At 43.7% G+C, this 19,675-nt stretch overlaps 1 protein-coding gene and 1 long non-coding RNA gene across 4 annotated transcripts in view; one reads left to right on the forward strand and one right to left on the reverse strand.

Moving 5' to 3' along the window:
* On the reverse strand, positions 1–13,639 carry PTGER4 (prostaglandin E receptor 4). Its single transcript, XM_044232502.1, has 3 exons — positions 13,092–13,639; positions 11,705–12,626; positions 1–1,905 (listed from the first exon to the last, which is right to left on the reverse strand). Exons 2-3 carry the CDS (start codon positions 12,581–12,583, stop codon positions 1,315–1,317), a joined length of 1,470 nt encoding a protein of 489 aa, XP_044088437.1. The 5' UTR covers positions 12,584–12,626; positions 13,092–13,639; the 3' UTR covers positions 1–1,314.
* Positions 13,640–13,906: 267 nt separating this feature from the next.
* LOC122894848 overlaps positions 13,907–19,675 on the forward strand; it is a 111,584-nt gene continuing 105,815 nt past the window's right edge. For 2 of the 3 annotated variants that reach the window (XR_006381864.1, XR_006381861.1), the window contains exon 1: positions 13,907–14,159. This is a non-coding gene — a long non-coding RNA (uncharacterized LOC122894848). Of the gene's footprint in view, positions 14,197–19,675 lie in introns of all 3 variants that reach the window. The other variant, XR_006381870.1, reaches the window with a different exon arrangement.

Genomic DNA, 19,675 nt, shown 5'->3' on the forward strand with positions numbered 1-19,675 from the left:
TGAGGATATGGAACTCAGACTGAGTGCATTTATTTATTATCACTTCCAAAATAATTTCAGTTGGTACAACTGCTTCTTAAAACCGTATCTCTACCAGGCTCAGAATTTAATTACAACCAAGCAATTCACAAAAACACTTTAAGCAACAAAACATGCTTAGTATTTCCTTGAGAAAGGTCCTTCAAATGTGTATAGCATCGCTGGGTGTTACACAGAACCGCTAGAAGGTTACCCTTATGTGTCCCAGTTCTGCACTCCTCGTGTTGTTAAACTCTTAAAGCTTCCGGGATACTTCCACATCTCAAAATAAAAGCTTTCATGGGGCAGTCTGCCTTCCTCTTAAATTTTAAAGGATACTCTAGATCATTCCTTAGGAAAGGAAAACTATGAACACTTTAAGAGGGAAAACAAGTTGCTAAGACTCCTTTTATATTTTACATTTCAATTATGGGTTCTTTATTCAGACCTTTTAAAATCTGTTATATTTTAAAAAAGTATCAGGGGGGACAAAAGTAGAAAATATTTACCAGCAGGTTAGCTTCTTCCGAACTCACAGTTTTCTGGATAAATACATGTAGCATCACTAAAAATTTTTCACTATGTATTACACATAGCTTGGAAAGAACTTTAATATTCTGGACTATAACATTCATGTCTTAAAATAGTATCTTGCTTTATTCCTTTTATAATACTAAACTCTTTTAAAAATTTATATCTTATTTTATAGCTATGAATCTCACTGTGTATTTTCTACACCTTGGCCTGAATTTGTTTATGAAAAAAAATCTAACATCTGCAACTTTAGCTGGTTATACTGGGAAGGGGCAGGGGGAGGTTACCATAATTTTATTATACCTTGTATTAACAATAAACCTTCTCACAGAGAAGAAAATAGTTTAAATACCTTAAATCATATTTACAACAATAAAATTCACATTTCATGCTTTAGTGAGACACTTAAATCACAAGATAGTCCTTATAGTTTATTGGAATAGAGCCCTTCAGTACCTGGCCTTCTGCTGTATGCCAGATACAAAGCTCTGGATGTTACGAAAATAGCAAAACTTATGCCATCTTCCTATCAAGTAGAAAAACTGAGGGTAGATCTTCCCAGCCATCAAGTGGTGACAGAAATCCTGTGTCATAGTGAAGTGAAAAGCAATGTGCTTCCAACCACGGGTCCCCTATGAATCCACTTGATTGTCTGGAAAGTGCTAAAGAGCCCAGATGTTCTTTAATACACTTCCTTCATGTGTCTATTGCACAGGATTTCATATGCTTCCAGAAATAGTGCTGTATTTCTTTCCTTAGCTACTATATACATTTTTCTGATAAGTTCAGTGTTTCATTGGGAAACGGGACTTGCAGAGAGTTCCCTTTGGGGGCAGGCCCAGACCTGCTGCTCCCATTAACCTCATCCACCAGTAATACACTCTCTGAATCCTGCCCCTGGGAGGAGTCCGAGGTCTCTGATATTCGCAAAGTCCTCAGGGAGGTGGTGTCTGCTTGGGCCAGGCCCACGCCAGGTACACCCGGAAGCAGATTCCTGCCTCCAAGACCATTTTCACTGAGGTCCGGCATGTATAGGAGGGTCTGAGATGTGCTGCTGATCTCCTTCAGCTCTCGGGAGAGGAAGGAGCGGGAGTGGCCAGACATGGCGGAAGATGTCCTTCTGCTGTCTGAGCAGTGCTGTCCCGAATGATCTCTGTGGGACCCACCAATGCGGCAGAAGAGGCACTTGATCTTCTCTATTGCTTTGCTGAGCACTGTCTTCCGCAGAAGGATGTAGATCCAGGGGTCCAGGATGGGGTTCACAGCAGCAATTCGGATGGCCTGCAAGTCTGGGTTTTTGCTGATTTCTCGCACCAAACGTGGCTGATACAACTGGTTGATGAACACCCGTACCTGCATAAATTAGATGCTCATGTTTAGGTATTGTCACTCATCAGCTGGGGAAATATTTGCATCAGTGTCTAATGTAGTAATATCAGCTAGCAGCCCTCCTTTCTATTAATAAGTGCCAAGAAAGAGCAGCTTACATGGTAAGCCTCAGAAAAACCGGTAATTGTGCAATTGCATTTGTTTTGAGTTAGTGTGACTTCAATATTTCTGTAACTATCTTATGAATATCTTCCCTTGATCAAAGAAGGTATACAAAAATGCAATGTATTTACAGGCAACACATGTGTCCTCAAGAAACATTTTATTAACTTCCTTTCTGTTTGGCTTTTAAGTTTTTGCCATTCAAATGCAGTATCTTTTTCCCTCCATTCCCATTGATTTTGCTTATTCCAGTTGCCTTTTCATTTTTTAAAGTTTTATTAATTTTTTAAAAAATATTTTATTTATTTGCCAGAGAGAGAGAGCGGTCACAAGGAGGGGGAGTGGCAGGGAGAGGGAGAAGCAGACTCCCTGCTGAGCAGGGACTCCAATGCAAGATTCCACCCCAGAACCCTGGGATCATGACCTGAGCTGAAGCCAGATGCTTAACTGACTGAGCCACTTAGACACCCCTCCTGTTGCCTTTTTATATATGTAAATGAAAATGATTTTGTAAGGTAACTAACCATCCAATCATCACAGAAAAGTCCAGAGATTCCTTTATTATAGAGTCTAGTAAGAATTCACTGGAAACTTTCAAACCACTATCTGAATCTCATATCATCCAGAATGACCAGAGAGTAGTTTCTGTTTTCTCTTTAGAGTCTGTTCATACTAATCCTCTGGGTTACCAATTCTTCCTTCAAACACCTTTTCCAATTTTTTCTCTCCCACTGCATTTCTCGCCTGGATGATTGCCTCAGCCACCCCAGTGGCTTTCCCACCTCCAATCCCTCTCCTCTCCAATTCATCCTCCAAACTGCCACCAGGGGATTCTGTCTAGAAAGCAGATAGATCTAACTGTGTTGCTCAATTGCAAAACCTTCAGTGGCTCCCTGCTGCTTGTAAACTATAGTTTTGTTCAGCAACTGCCACTCTGTGCATCCTTCCTGGAACTCCTGTCGGAATCAGTCCCTTCTGGGGTGCCTGGGTGGCTCAGTGGGTTACTGAGCCACAGTCGGTTACTCAGACAGTAAAACTCAGTTGGTTAAGCGACTGCCTTCAGCTCAGGTCATGATCTCCCCCAGTCCTGGGATCAAGCCCCACATTAGGAAGCCTGCTTCTTCCTCTCCCTCTGCCTGCTGCTCCCCCTGCTTGTGCTCCCTCTCTCAAATAAAGACAATCTTAAAAAAAAAAAAAAAAGAATCCGTCCCTCCGTTGTGTCTGTCTAGCATTTGAGGCAGTAAATAGCCAATAGCCAAGTGCTGAAAGCAGCTGTGCACAGACCAGTCAGGAAGAAAACTGGTTCTACCACAGTTTGAACTGTTTTACGGCAAAATGCACGTCTGCAGCCCACAACAGGACAGGTACGCATGAATGACAGGAGCATAAGGAGACCCTGACAACTGTTTAATATTTTAGAGTCTTATTTTTGACAGTTCACAAGTTTTGCACTTACTATAATCACTCATATATTCTTTCATGCATTTAATCATTTAAGAGTAGGCAGCTATAGTGTGTTAGGCGTTGCGTAAGTCTGGCCACAAAAAGTTGCATTAAATACCACAAACTTCTTGAAGGCAGAGAATAATCTACAATGCAGAAGACAGGAAGGAAAACCAGCTGTGACTGCAAGGTGATTAAATGAAATGGGAGAAGAACATAGGGGAGCATGACTAATCCAGATTGGAGGCAGGAGGGTGTCAGAGGAGGCTTCTGGAGGCTCCTGCCAGAGGAGGGAGCTTGCCTGGGGTTTTTGATGGATGAGGGGGAGTTTGCTAAATTTAGAAGGTAGGACATAGCATTTCAAATAGAGGTAATTCCATGTGTAAAGTCATAGAAGAATGAAATAATACGCCAGCTTCTGGGAACGTCAAATGATTTCATTCTGAAAAAAGCATGAATTTATGTAAACTTAAGGATGACTACATTTTATTCCTTAGAGGAAAAAGCACTTGCCGAATGTACACTCTTAAGTTTACTCTTAGAGTATTGTCTAAATCGTCCTTCTAATTCCACTAGGATCTTTTATGTAAAAATCTCACTTCACATAAAGAGTAGTTTTAAGATAACTGACCTCTGTCTTGAGCAATTGTTTAATAATTATTACTTGCCTTTAGGAATTATTTTAACTTGGGGAGAAGGAAGAGGGTAGTCCCAGGCAAGGATGCATTAAAAACCATAAAAAGGGAGAAAGAACTCATGAAAGCAGAGCTGGAGCCATTTAACTAGGGGCAAATACCTCTAATGAGAGTTGAGGACAGTGCTGCTTTACCATACCATATAATAATTAATGTTCATGGTGCATTAATCACCATGGATGAAAGAGAAGGGATATTTTAGAAAGATTTATAACAGTGTAGATAAAATAAGTTCAAAATGCTGAAGGAAGCAAGTGACATTAATCTGCGAAACTGAACTCATGAGAAACTTGTCTAGATGAAGCTAGATCAGTGAGGTGTAACCATATGTCAATTTCTTCTTTAGCAGGAATTCAGAACTTGATCAGTTACAGGTCCATAGTCCTTTTCTAAGAAATTCGTTTTTTATTTGCAGTTATTTTGTTGTTATTCTTTCTTTTTTTCCCTTTTCTTTCTTTCTTTTTTTTTCTTTTCTTTTGATTGCAAAACCTGACCGAAACTTATTTTGGCAGTAGGAGCTGAACTGAACTAGACCATGGGGGTATTTATACTTTATTTATTCTACTGAGTATAAGTATTCCTGTGTTTTGCCTCAGAGATATTGTCCCAACTACATATTATACAGTACATTACTTAACTGGTTTTCTAAAAGCCAAGAAATTCTGAATTCTAAAACACATCTGGCCCTAAATATTTTAGATAAGGGAGTATGGTCCTGTAAATTTCATAGAATAAAACAAAATGGCCAAATGGCTCTCAATAGCATAAAATTAATACCTTGATCTTTGGAAGATAACTAAATAAAAAGTGAACTAGAATAAACAGAAGTATATGATGTCTTAATAGACTTTTGGAAACCTGCTTGCACAAGCGATACAAGTCAAAGCAAGATTGATTGTCTATCTTTATAAAAAACTAGTGAAACAAAGCATTTTTGTTTCTTCTTACCATAAACTTTATTGAGGCAATGAGATGCGTTTGGGCACTTAGAGATGCCTTTTCTCAGATGAAGTGTTACCAAGACCTGAAGGTTCTGAGGAACTTATCAAGCCTCCCAGTCAATGGCTAATTCTGGTCTGGGCCCCAACGTCTCCCAGTGAATTCCATGTTGCTTTTTCTGTTCTACAGGCTGTCTGGCTTTCTGTTTAAGAATTATTTCCTGACAGTGGAATCTTTGGTACAAAAAGCATGAGGTTTATATATTACTCATATCACCTACTATGTTCCTACGGGTCAAAGAAATAATGGACTTAAATTTGTTAGTATCAGACCTTCCCAGTGCACAGCCTTTAGGGAAAAACCGCAAGACGGGTCTGTGAGAACTTGAGACTTGCAGCCTCTAGGTGGCGCTGTTGCTCCACCTGGGAGTTTTTGCACTACAGGTTCTCTCTAAATAATAGTTTTCACAGCCATCTCTAAGACCGTTTTCCAGAATAGAATCTTGGTTAACTCTGAACTTTACATTTCTGAGATTTTTTTTTTTTAAGATTTTATTTATTTATTTGACAGAGAGAAATCACAAGTAGATGGAGAGGCAGGCAGAGAGAGAGAGGGGAAGCAGGCTCCCTGCTGAGCAGAGAGCCCGATGCGGGACTCGATCCCAGGACCCTGAGATCATGACCTGAGCCGAAGGCAGCGGCTTAACCCACTGAGCCACCCAGGCGCCCCTACATTTCTGAGATTTTTAACATTGAAATCTTTTGTTGCTGGTTGCCTCTCCCACCACTACCTCAAAGGAAACAGGGTGAGTATAGCAAGGAGAAAAAATTTTGAAAGGTTGAAATGGATATAAAAGGAATGAAATTTGTAGCTATTTACCGGAATGTATTAGGAGTTAGCATTTTATTTTAGAATTTCTACGATGTTTTAGAAAAGCCAGAGAGTTGTAAAAAATTAATAATTGGGATTTTGTAAACCAAGGTGATGAGAAACATCACAGCAATCTGTGTCTCCCTTCATCCAAAGCTGTATTTTATTTTGACTAGTGTCCAAGGGAACGAAGAAAGCCCTACTTTAGTTCCATGGCCGGGTGGGGGGTGGGGGGTTGGGGGTAGGAGGTGGGGGGTGGAGGGGGAGGGTTGCGGCGGTTGTGCAAGCTTACAATATAATATAAGCCACTGAGCCTGGTTATTTAATTTCATTTTAGGAAAGGAGAGCCCACAGGATAGCAATAAAGACCAGCATTAAAAGTAACATTTCAGGTTCAGATCAAAACATTCTCAAAAGGTGTTCAAATCATTTAAAAAAAAAAAATCAAGACAAACGAGTTTTCCTTTGTAGCATGTTCTCATTGGAGATTGACTTGAGGTGGAGAAAAAGACAAACATGAACAAAAGCTCCATGCTCTCCATAGTGTTTGAAAAAGTCTAGCAATCTCTGTCTCACTTTAAAGGCTACTCTCCCCAAAGCAGGGGAAACTCCAGATTAAGATGGGAATATCCACAGCAGTAGTTCAATGTCATGTGGGGAGGTGAAAGTGCTTGTCTGGAATTCCTGTCAAAATAAACAGTTTTCAGTGTTGGAAGAGTGTGCTCCTGATAAAACAGAACCTCTGCATGGGTTGGGTGGGGGGGGTTGGGTAGAGACACCTTAAAACAGTTCACTGGATACAAACAACATGTATACTCTCTTGCAATTTTAAAAGTGAATCTCTTTTTTAGGAGCCGCAGATTTGTGCGTGTGCTTTATCTTTAATATTGGCAGACACTACAATATTCTGAAGTGCTTGAAGATGACCAGAAATTAGGACTCAGGAGCACTGGAACATAACTTGGAGAAAACACGATAAACCCAAAACAAGGTGTGAGGACAGGAGAGCTGTGTGTTGCAAAGGCACAGGCACACGCTCTGAATCAGACTAACCTCTGTTCAAATCCTGGCCCCCTTCCTTCTAATAATTAATGTGAAGGTGATGACAGGGCTTCGTACAATGCCTGGCACATAACGTACATGTCTGGTGTCCTTGCTTTCTTGGGAGCCCATGCATGTAAGTTTGGCTACTGTGGAATACAGGAATAATTTCAAAACCACAGTTTAGAAGTAACTTTGGGGTATAGTTAAAGGATTTGGTATCAAAAACATGTCCTTCCTATGTAAGAAAAACCTATTAGCAGGGAATGTCTAATTGAAGAATGTTGAAATTTTGATGAGACTGATTTAGTCATTGACTGTCAAAGTACAAATGCTTTCTAATAAATGACAAGATCCTAGAGCAGGGTTTGTGTGTGCTATGTGTTCTGTTCCAAGAACATAAACGGAATTATCTGTGTGTGCTCAGTTATCTAACTGCCCTGTGAAGAATCCAAAATTGACACAGCTGTTACTAGAAATTCTGACCACTTCTTTTTTTTTTTAAATGACAAAAAAATATTTAAGTAAAGGATAGTGGAAAGAATTCTTACCTGTGTGTCAGTGTAAGGAAGCTCCTTTCCCCTTCCCTCTGGGTCACTAATGAGCCATTTATTGTAGGCAAATTAATTTCTACAGGTCAGTCTCTACATTGAAAATACATTTCTGAAGTCACTTTTTTTGTTGTTGTTTTGTTTTTTTCTATTCAAGCTTTCAGTATTCTAATGGGCCATTACAAGAATCACTTTGTGTCTTGGGGGGAAAAATCTTAGCAGATATTCATAAAACTGAGCCTTGACAGGTCAGCAAAGTGTGGTAAAAGTCCAGGAGACTGGGACCCCCCTGCCCCCCACAGCTCCTCAGCAAGTTGCAGAAGGATAGAAATTTTTCAGTGCCCTTGAGAAGACTGAGGAGCAGAGTGCAAATCCTGGCTAGCCTTGCTTTCTGCACTATTGGGACGAGATGATGGATGTGGGAATCCCTTCTTTCCATGTGCTACTCTGCAGTGTCCAGCATTCTACCACCAACTTGGTCTGCAATTCCAGAGTTATGACTAAAAGACTGCTTTCAGGAACGGCTGTGTTTTTAACTTAGCCAAATTTATTTGAAAAATAATCAAATGGTTCAGGTTCTGCTGTAAGAGTACTTGAATTCATGGCATTCCTCTTACTCCTTGAACTGTGATTGGTACTCCTCCGAAATCCCATCAGCTGTCCGGGGACTCTGGTTTGCTTTCAGTAAAGTCTATCTATTCTCACCCGTTTCCTCTGCTCTAATAAATCTTTCTTGATCGAACGCTGGTGAAGGCTTTATAGAGACATTGGGCATATAGGAAACAACCAAATTAACACTCACAAGAAGCTATTTTCCTAAAGATCAATGTTTTCCTTGTCCAAAGCAGAAGACGAACCAAACTGGCCATTCTACCCCTAAAAGAGATGAATCCTTGTCACTTAGAGTAAGAAGAAAGAAAATAAGAGAAGGAAGTAAGTGGTAAATACGGCCTCGGCCTGCCTATGCAAGGGGGAATATGCTTTTCAAATGCTACGGCATTAACTGTTTAGTGCTGAGGCAAAAGATTTGATTTTAATTGTTAGCTCAACATTAGTGACTACAAAATTGGGCCCCAGAAGTTGATCTAGCTACAGTATTTAACATTGGGACCTTAGGAGGCTGTTGTCTTTTTTGCATATTTCAGAAGAAGTCAGTCCCTTTTATTTATCTTAAGTGTAGACTCATTTCTTCACCTTTTTTTTTTCGTTTAAAAAAACAGAGACTGGTTTTAAATGGAAGAATAGGCAGAGTGACAAGAACCACCTTCCCACCCGATCTTGTCATGTAACGTTCCTTGTTGGATGTACTTATAACACCTTCTCTGTTCACTGATTATGACTCATTTTAGAAAATTTCTCAAGTTTAGCACAGTTTCTTTTATCTACGATTAAGCTCCCAATCTTTCTCAAATTTCCATTCCAAGCTCTGTTTAAAAGACATGTGTTTTGGATAACAAATTAAAATTTACTTTTTCCTATGTAACTCAGTATCAGGTGCCCTCTAAGAGCCACTGTAATTTTATTCCCCCTTGTGTCCAAAAGACAAAATTTGGCTGCTTATTAAACCTCAAACACTGTGTCAAGCTTTCTGAAACTTCAAGTAAGATATGTTTGCTCTCTTAGCCTTTCCAAAGCGTTTTAACTATTTTTGAAGGGTTTGATATTCCTCAAATAGGATTAGCAACCAACTTGCTTTGATAAAGGTAAAAAGGGTGCTTCATCACTTTCCTTGGAACTGAAGATAGGTCCGATGGCTTTACAAGTCAGAGTTCAGAAACTTTAAACTTCAATTGCGATCTGAATATGAGAAACATGAAAATACAAGAAAGCTGTAAAAGTAAGCCAAGGAAGACTATAGTTATGGGTAAATTCCCCTTTTAACTCTTTCAGTAACAGGAGAACTGTGGGTGGTATGACTTCCTTGCTTATCATTAATTTACAACTAAACTGATTCTGAAATTAGACTTTTGTAGCCAGAGCTAAAGGCTAAACCCCGAAGTTACTGTTCCTTGATTTCCTTATTACTTACAAAGGCTTGTAAGTACTTCACTGTATGATTACTTCTTAGCTGAGCCCGTTTCAATTTATAGAGTAAAATTACATAGTTCTCCTGAACTACTGACTTTATATAATAGTGGATAGTATGTGTTGGTTAAAATGTGGCTAATTTGCAGACTACAAGTATACCTCCTATAGTTTCTTGCCTCTAGCTTCTCAAATAACATCAAAGGCTTTGTGATAAATGGCCCCCGTACCAAAGGGGCAGGTCCACTTCAGCCCATAAAATGAATGAAGTTTTTTATGCCTCTTTGGATGTTTTAAGAAAACAATGCACCTGTCCCTGTGCAGTCATCAACAGCTTCATATGCTTACCTTCATATTTTAGAAGTGTGTGCATGTTGCTAAACTAGCTCTGTTTTCTCAGTTAAAGTGGATATTCTTCTGTATATAACAGCCCCTCACTTTGTCATTTATTGTACTGTAAAACATTAGGCAGCAGCCATAGAAAGGAGCCTTAGTGGGAGCAGGGTTGTTTCTTCCAAAATCTCACTGTATTCTGAGTTGCCATTACAGACAGTAAAATATATTTATGTGGCTCACGTGTGACTTAACTTGGTAAATTATACTGCACCCTGGAACGGTTTAAAAGCCCTTCTGGCCCATCATATATATTTCTGTTTTTTACAAATTGTCAAGAAGCTACTGTGTGCTGGCTCTCAGCCACATCTAAGTTCCTTTTGTTTACACTCACTTTTATCAGAGATATAATATTTTGATATGAAAGATCCCTGGACTGTATTAAGAGAAAGAAAGGAAGAATAGCTCATTAAATTTATTTTCTCTTGTTCCCAATCAGCAGAAGAAAGAAAAGTTCTCTCTTTTTGAGTTGGTAGTTTAGAATTTTTAGAAATGGAGTGTTTTGAGAGATGGAAAAACCCAGAACTTGTTGCTTTCAAGAGAAACTCTAGGAAGGTGTTATGCACATGAGCCTATCAGTTGCTGATGCATTCTGGTTTAATGACAGGCTGAGAAGAGAACTTAGGTGCATTTTCAACCTTTCTGTTAATAACATTTTGAAAGCTAACCCAAAGGCAATTTTAAAGAAGGCGGTGTCCCAAAAGTGAACTGTGCCAAAACTCAAATGCACACACTGTACGAAGGCCAAACTTAGAAATGTTCTAGGAGTGAGACATGATGTAATATTATGTGAACAGGGTTTGGAGTCAGGTGGGTCTGAGGTTCATCAAAAGCTGCAGGGTTTTGGCTTGGCAATAACTAGATCACCACCTCTAAAGCTTCCTTTCTTTAGGATGGCACTGTACCTCTCACAGTCATTGAGAAGGCAAATTCAATAACCCCTGCCCTTCACAGGCTTGAGAATCCTGGCTTTCCTGGTCCCAAGAAAGAATGAAAGAACCTGACTCTGGGACATGCCCTAGTAGGAACTGGGACCCACACGTGCAATGCATAGCATGGTAAAGGCAGGAAGTCCAGCCTGAGCGTAGTTCTGCTAGATTATTTTAAGCAAGTCACGCCCTGTATCATGTGAGGGCGTCAGACTAGACCAAAACACATCCAGTCTCTCTAGCTCTAAACTTCTACATAATCTACCAAAACAAACAAACAAACCAAAAGAAAAAACTTAATGCATAAATCAAAGCACCAAAACCCCATTGCCCTAAGGAGTGGTGTATAACAAAGAGATCACCACCCCCCCGAGGTTTCGGGCTTCTGCGGTTCACAGTGGAGGACCTAAGTCACACTACAGCGGTTTCCCCTCCGCATCTGACAGTGTCAGGTGTTCCCGGAAGGCTCAAGGCCAATGTCAGGCAGCGAAGGGTAGGGGCTGTCCCGGGAGAGAGAGGAAACCAGGCTTTCGGAGAAAGAAACTGGGGGCCCTAGGAGAAAAGCACCTGCTACATCTCACTGGGGATGCGGTCGAAGAGGAGGTTGGGCCTGCGCTGTGAGAAGTCCAGCGCCGAAACTCCAGGCCCGACCTGGAGGCACTGTCAAGGCACAAAGAGGGAAAAGAGGAAGCGGCAGACAGAGGGAAGCGGCAGACAGAGGAGGGAGGTGGATGCGGGGCAAGGACCCCTGAGGGCCCCATTCCCAGCCACTCACCACGAGCGGGATGGAGCAGATGAGCACCACCAAGGAGGTGGCGATGAGTAAGATGACCATCTGGATCTCGGCGCCCGCTATGCCGCGGAAACTCCGGCGGCGGCGAAAGTCGCTGAGGCGCGGCAAGGCGGGGGAGGCGGCGGCCGCGCTGCTCCGGCAGGGGGCCCAGGGCACGGCGAGCGGGCCCGCCGCGTGGTGCTGCTCGGTGCCCAGCGACGTGCGGCGCATGAACTGGCGGTGCATGCGGAGCAGCGCACCGCACACCAGCACGTTGCAGAGCACGGTGGCGAGGATGAGGAAGGAGCTGAAGCCGGCGTACATGTAGGAGAAGGCGGCGTGCGCCGTCACGTTGGTGGTCCAGTCAATGAAGCACCAGGTGTCCGGGTACTGCAGCCGCGAGCTGCCCAGGCCCATGTTGGGCAGCGCGCAGAAGAGCACGTTGGACGCATAGACCGCGACGAGCGTGAGGCCGGCCAGCCGCTTGTCCACGTAGTGGCTGTAGAAGTAGGCGTGGTTGATGGCCAGGTAGCGCTCGATACTCATGGCACAGATGATGCTGAGGCCGGACAGGCTGAAGAAGAGCAGGATGAAGGTGCTGTACTCGCAGAGCGCTTCGCCTCCGGGCCACTGGCCCTTCATGTACGTGGCGATGGTCACCGGACTCACCAGCAACGTGCCCAGCAGGTCGGTGACGGCCAACCCGCATACCAGCGTATAGAAGGTCGTCTCCTTCTGCTCCTTGCGCGACTTGCACAGCACCACGATCGCCACCAGGTTGCCCACCACCCCGAAGATGAACATCACCGCCGGGATGGTCACCGGGCTGTTCGGACGGTCGGGGGTCGAGGAGGCGGACGCATTGACCCCAGGCGTGGACATGATGTTGGCCGTCGGTACGCAGCCTTGGAGTTCGAGGCTGGGTCTGGGGATGGTAGGAGAGACAAAGGCGCGGTGAGCAGAAATTACCCCTTGCCGGGTGTCAGACGCAGGCCCAAGAAACACCGTGCTGATGAGACAGGACGAACGACTGGACCCTGCACGGTGGACTGTAGCCACTTACCAACTTCGGCCACCGAAATCTCCAGGCTCCGGACACGTCCTGCCAGAAGCACCACTCCACTGCCATTAATATTTGTCGGTTGATACTGCCAATCTCTCCTCCTCCCCCAGCCCAACTCTCTCCACCGCCAAGATGAACAAGACCTATCTCTAGGGATAAGTGAGTGGTTCGCGCTTATTCCCGACAGATTCTGAGTCAATAAAATCCTCACTGAAAACAAGTTACGGAAGGCAATTTGGAAAGCGCGCTAGTTCCTCCCCGGCCCGGCTGGAGGAGTGCCCGCCCACCGCTCCCGGCCTAGTGCCCCCAACCCCTAGTCCGTCTCACCTGTGGTAGCCGCGGCGGTGGCAGCAGCTAGGACCCCAGGGTCAAGGCTCAGAAATCCACGACACGCCTCTAACCTTCCCTCAGTCTCGCCTGCTCAGTGTGGAGCTTGCCAAGCCTTTGTCTTTGAGAAGAGCCGGGTCTCGGTGGCTGCCAATTTTCCGGAACTGGGGTCAGAATGGCAAGCTTTCAAAAACTTGGGAGAACCAGAAGGGTCGCGGGATGGGTCAACGCAATCTGATCTTGGATTTCTTTCTTCCTTTCCTCTTCTTTCTTCCGTACCTTCAAAGACGGGACCAAACTTCGAGGAGCCCGCCGGTCGGGTCCCCGGGCTGACAGCGCGCAGGTGGGGCCGCGCGCGCAGGTGGCACGGAGCCTCGGTCCCGGATTCGGACCACCCTCCTCCTCAACCCTGGGCAGCACGGGCGGCTATCGGGGCTGGCGGCTGCCACTGAGGCTGCTTCCGACGCCCCGGGGGCGGCTTGACGTCCACTTGGCCTGAGGCTCTGACCTGGGATCTTTCATCTTCTTCCTCTTGGCTGCCGGGTTCCGAGCTCCGCTCTCGCCCTTCCAGCCTCTGTACAAACTTTTCTTCTGCTCCAAGTTTCCCTGGCGGAGGCGGGGACACCCAGAGCGCGGCCCGGGCGCCCATTGGCCGGCCGGGGAGAGGGCGGGGCGTGTTCTCCGTCGCCAGCGCCGCGAGGCAGCGCGCGGGGCTGGGAGGCGGGGCTCCGAGCCGCGCGGGAGGGCCGGCTCCCCGCGGCTGCCCGCGGCTTGCTCCGCCTCGTCCGGGCCGGGGTCGCGAAGACGGGGGCGCGCGTCTCAGGCTAGTGTGCAGAGTGCCGCCGTGGGCGGGGGCCCCGGGAGTCCCTGGTGCTCTCCCGGAACCCTCTGAGCTACTCCAGACTCGGCTTTCAGAGGGGACTAACTCTGAAACCAGCATCTCTTCTCCCTCACTGCCTCCCGCTCCGAGTCAGCTATTTCCTCGCACCTCTGCAAGTGGACCTCCACACCTGGGTGCTGGGAAGGGAGGTCGACTGCTTTAGAACTCCACCTTAGAGCGGCCCAGCGGTGTGTGTGCGTGCGCGCGCGCGCGATCCCAGGGGAGGTAGGGTGGAGAGGAGCGGTGCGTGCGCGCGCGTGGCCCGGGGTTCCAAGTCGGGAAAGAGCGCGCACGCGACCGGGGGCGTGGATGGGCTGTCGCGTGCCACGCTTGGGCGGGGGAAACAACGGAGAATCTATCCTCCAAAAGTAATTACAGTCGGTCCGGGAAGGTAGTTGGTTGGCAGTGCCCAGGCTGTGCGCATCGCTCTGTCGGGCATCCCCGGGTTTAAAAAAAAAAAAATAGCGCAAGAGAGACGGGACCGCTGCCTCTCCCGAAACTGGTGGCGGAGCCCTGCGGCTGTGGAGACAGGTGACCCGCAGGTACCACGTGGGACAGTTAGGGTGGGAGGGCTGTGTAACCGCGGAGATCTTTCTCCTCCTCCCGGGAACTACTCCTCCCAGTAAAAACGGCCTCCTGAGCTTCGCCTTGGCCCTGTTGTATTCACGTTGGGTACTTTCACCACGAAGCCTTTGAACCGCTGGCAGATGGGTGCGATGGGGATTTGAAAGTTTTTCCAGGGAAGGAATTCAACAGTCATTGTCTCCATGATTAACTCTTGGAACCGCCCAATAGCTCTACCTTTTTTCTTTAAATAACAGTTTTACTTACTTGGTGGTGGGAACAGTGTTTTTGTAACAAACTGATTATTCACTTCTGTATACTCTGGTTCCTAAAATCAGGACTGAAAACAGAAAAGAAACGATTGCAAAACTCCATGGTGTAATTATAACTGCTTTGCCGTTTTGTTTTTGTTTTTGTTTTTTGTTTTTGAACAAAATTAAGAGATTCTCTGGGCCTTATGAATTCCTAGAAAAATCTGTTTCTAAGTGCCGGATACATGCATTTTAACATACTGCATTTCCTCATAGATTAAGCAAATAACTCGATTCTTTTATGTGTTAAGCAGGTATTCATTCCTTAAATGTTATTTCATAAATAAACAGACCCCCTAAGAATTGACCTGGTTCTCCTTTTACTGTCAAATGGCACTGTAAAAAAAAAAAAAAAAAAAAAAAAAAGAGCAATGGGGGAACCAGAAAGGGCATTCCAGACTTCACCTCACCACAGGACATGAAATACCTGGAATTACTCTTAAAGATACTACATGGATATATTAATATAACATTGTTCTATTGTTTATGCTATTTCCTCCTGAATATTGGAGATTTGGAAGGAATCTATAAAAATAATTGCCAGCAGTTGGTCAGTTGCTCAGTCTTCTCTTAATCAGCATAATAACCATTTATGTTTGTCTATGTTTTCTGTGAGTAGTAAACTCTAAGGTTGTGTCAGCCTTGAAAACAAGATAACACTAGAAAAAGGAACCCGCACTTTCTACCCCCATTCTTCCCTAATCTGTTGCATCATTATCACCCTGTCAGGTGGCTGTCAGTAAATATAGGAAGGAGAGGTGGGAAGTTCTACTTACACTCATGCTAATAAAAATATTTTTTCCATTTTTCTTTCCATTTGAAGTTCCTCAAATGGAAAACAGGATTGGTACTTGTTAATTTTTTAAAAATCTTATTTATTTATTTATTTACATATTTTCTTGTCAGAGGGAGAGAGAGCACAAGCAGGGGGAGCAGCTGGCAGAGGGAGAGGCAAACTCCCTGCTGAGTAAGGAGCTAGATGCAGGACTCCATCCCAGGATGGAGGATCCTGTGGGATCGTGACTTGAGCTGAAGGCAGGTGTTTAACCAATGGAACTACCCAGGCATCCTGATACTTGTTAAATTTTTAAGGGTGAAGGGTATATTAAATATAATAATAGAGGCACACTGCTGAAATGATTAGTGAGGTTACAAGTTTTAACATGTCATTGATAAGCTGGGCTTGTTATCAATGGAACCATCTTTTCTTTTTTTTTTTTTTTAAACATTTTATTTATTTATTTGACAGAGATCACAAGTAAGCAGAGAGGCAGGCAGAGAGAGAGGAAGGGAAGCAGGCCCCCTGCTGAGCAGAGAGCCCTATTGGGGACTCAGTCCCAGGACCCCGAGATCATGACCTGAGCCGAAGGCAGTGGCTTAACTCACTGAGCCACCCAGGCGCCCTGGAACCATCTTTTTTATACTGGTCTTTTAAATTTTCTTTTCACAGTAGTTCTAGGAAGATGGAAATAAATGAGAAACCAGGACACCAGATGAAAATAAATTAATGAAGTTTACCTGTATCCTCTTTTGCTGTATGATTCTTAAAGCTTAAGTTTAGCCTTCAGAAGTCGAATCTGAAGGTTAAGGAAACAACTATTTTATTTTCTTAATTTGGAAAACTGGAACACAGTGGTTCAGTTGCCCTCACATTCTTCCAGGAATCTATACTGCAAAAGGAAATGAAGAATTTTCATGACATGTAGACCATTTTTGTTCTAAAAATTATTTTCTATTCTCCCTTGCAGTTTTTACCTCAATCCTTATTTCTCTGCACTGGAAGACCTGGGTTCAATTCTTGAGAATTGTTGTTAAATCCTTTTTGGAAGTTTAAACTAGTGTAAGAGCTGCCTAAGTAATCAGTCTGTTTCAGCTAAATATTTGCCTACTCTTTTGAGTAAACATCCCCAAGGTGGGAACCTCTTTAAAAGCTAAGGCTGGGGGCGCCTGGGTGGCTCAGTAGATTAAGGCCTCTGTCTTCTGCTCGGGTCATGGTCCCAGGGTCCTGGGATGGAGCCCCGCAGCGGGCTCTCCACTCAGTGGGGAGTCTGCTTCCTTCTCTCTCTCTGCCTGCCTCTCTGCCTATTTGTGTTCTCTGTCTGTCAAATGAATAAATAAATCTTAAAAAAAAAAAAGCTAAGGCTGCTTAGAGGCTACCAACCACATTTCCTTTGACTAATGTGAATCCTCCTGGAAACAAAGGGGTGGGTAAGGAAGAGGTAATTCCTGCGAAGAATCTCATTCCTGGAATGGGTAATTCCTGGTAATTCCAGCGGGATTAATTAGATCTGGCCTGGATCCCTTCCTAAACCTAATCTGGCCAGATCTTAAAGCACTAACATTCATGTAGCACATCTGTGCAAATTGTGTTTGCTGTCCATCTTCCCTGACAGGCCATGTGGATACTAAAAACAGTGAAAAAGGCATCTGTCTGGTGCAAATAACACAGTGCTCTTGGATACAGTTGTCTTCCATGTGTTCCCCCATTTGGTCCAGTGGATGACAAGTGTGGCATTAACCTGAGCTTGGGCATGAGGAGAGGTCCACAGTTGTGGTTGTGGCCCTCCAAGGATCGCCCTCCCTTTTTAGTGGTATATTTCAAATGTGTGGTCCCCAATTATTACCACTTTCTGAGGATGAATTTCAGGCTGAGTCTAGTGCCTGGAGTTCGCCCGTGACAGTACTGTGCTAAACTCCCCGGCATCTTCTTGTGGAGATAAATTAACTGCAGTGGAGGCCAATTGCCTCCAACTGACTCTTTTAGGTTGCTTCCTTCCCCAGAGGTTTTACTCCTCAAAGTGTTGGTTTTCTACCCTTTTTATTTTCCCCTTCTTTGCTCTCAAGTATAGGCCAATGGGCAAAGAAAGGATTGATTACTTATTTTTGCCCATTTTTGAAGATCTAGGTGGAGAGGGAAAGCCTTACTAGTTCAGGAGTCTCTTCTGTTGGAAGGCGGACATTCTGATTATACTTGAGTTTCTTGTCACACTCCCACCAATCTCTCTGAGGCATCAGTCTAGGCCAGTCAGAAGGAGGAACCTGTGACTTGAGAGAACACGTGGATGTGTATTCTGCTTACTGAACCCCTGCAAAAGAAGTTCAGAGCTCTTAATTGGGGAGCAGAGGGCAAAATGAAATAAGATTGCCATCTGTTGGAATTCAAGCCAAAAATTAGTCTCTGGCCTGGCCTACTTCTTGACCTCCTACTTAATAGGTGTAGATCACAAAGCATGCTAAAGTGCTGAGTCGAAACTCTGCTGTAGTTTAAGAAGGTCTGAAGATAATGCGACTCTTTTTTTTTTTTTTTTTAAAGATTTTATTTATTTATTTGACAGAGATCACAAGTAGGCAGAGAGGCAGGCAGAGAGAGAGAGGAGGAAGCAGGCTCCCCGCTGAGCAGAGAGCCCGACGCGGGACTCGATCCCAGCACCCTGAGATCATGACCTGAGCCGAAGGCAGCGGCTTAACCCACTGAGCCACCCAGGCACCCCAAGAAGGTCTGAGGATAATGAAAGTCTGAGGCAGGTCACCTCCTTGAAAGCAAAGGAATTAGATGGGCAGCTAATTTTATTGGAAAACTTTATTTTATTTTATTTTTAAGAGCTACAGTGTTTGGTTTAACAAGAAATAAGATTAGATTGTTCACATAGAAAAGCAATTTTAAATACAATTTCCTGATGCCAAGTTATTTTGAGTGTCTATTTTCCTATAATAGATTATATATGATAGAGAGCTATAAGATTTACCTAAAGCATTTTTGCAGAAAGATTTATTCATGGACTCTAATAGAAGAACAGCAAGTACATTTTGAGGTCATCTAATGTGAGGGCTGAGCATCAACTATGGATTTTTTTTTTCTCTCAATCACGAATTAGTATAAGGAGTCAATTGTTAAGAAATAAAAAAAAAATGTTGAAATTTTACTAGCTGAGATACTTCTCAAAATTGTCTTCCTGTGTTAATGATTTGTCTTCATCTCAATCGTATTACACTCGTGCCGCAGTGTTTTTAAAAGAACACTGGCAGGGCATTGTCTAAGGTGCAAGTCACTCTAAACTGTGTTTAATTTTGACTTTTTAAAAAAATGATTTTTTTTTTAAAGTAATTTCTGTACCCTATGTGGGGCTTGAATTCAAAACCCCAAAATCAAGATGCATGCTCTACAGACTGAGCCAGCCAGGTGCTCCTAATTTAAACTTTGTTAGCGGTTAGTTCTTACCTGAGTATTCTACCTATGGATTAAAATGATGGTTTGCAGCCAAACTATAAAAAGAATTATTTAGTTTTGTCTTCCTTTTCCTGGCTTGCATCTCATCTTCTGTTTTGTGTCCCAAATTGAACACTTTTAAAAAAATCTCCTCTCCCCCAGAGAAACAAAATGTATTTTCCTCTTAAGGAGGAAGCTATATGCTAGATAAGGTTTTTACCTGGACACCCATAATTTTGGATCTCGTTTGCAGACTCCTTTAGTTTCTTACATGCTGTATGGTCACCTGAACTTGAAGGCGTGGTGCTAAAAATAACAATTTTATGAAGCGTCCGTGAATGCTAGGTTGTCAGAGAAAGTCCAGGGATCTCTTTTTGGCTTAGGTGATGGACTGTTCAACTTTTAACCCCAAAGCAAGTCTTTTAGCCTTTGCCAAAGGTGAGTCTGAACAGAAGAAAGATTTAAAAATGTATTTCAAAAAATTTAGTTATTTGTATTTTTCATTGATTTTCCCTTGATTTTTAAAAAATTTATTTATTTGACAGACAGAGATCACAAGTAGGCAGAGAGAGAGAGAGAAGCAGGCTCCCTCCTGAGCTGAGATTCCCGATTCGGGGCTTGA

This window comes from Neovison vison, chromosome 1, assembly GCF_020171115.1.
Source record: "Neovison vison isolate M4711 chromosome 1, ASM_NN_V1, whole genome shotgun sequence".
NCBI lineage: Eukaryota > Metazoa > Chordata > Mammalia > Carnivora > Mustelidae > Neogale > Neogale vison.

What these genes read in the sequence shown, in the direction of transcription:
- PTGER4 (XM_044232502.1), bottom strand. Translation starts at nt 12,583, where the DNA reads ATGTCCACGCCTGGGGTCAATGCGTCCGCCTCCTCGACCCCCGACCGT. An exon ending in TCTGCTCCATCCCGCTCGTG is followed by an intron (nt 1,906 to 11,704) that starts GTGAGTGGCTGG and finishes TAATTTATGCAG; the next exon opens with GTACGGGTGTTCATCAACCA.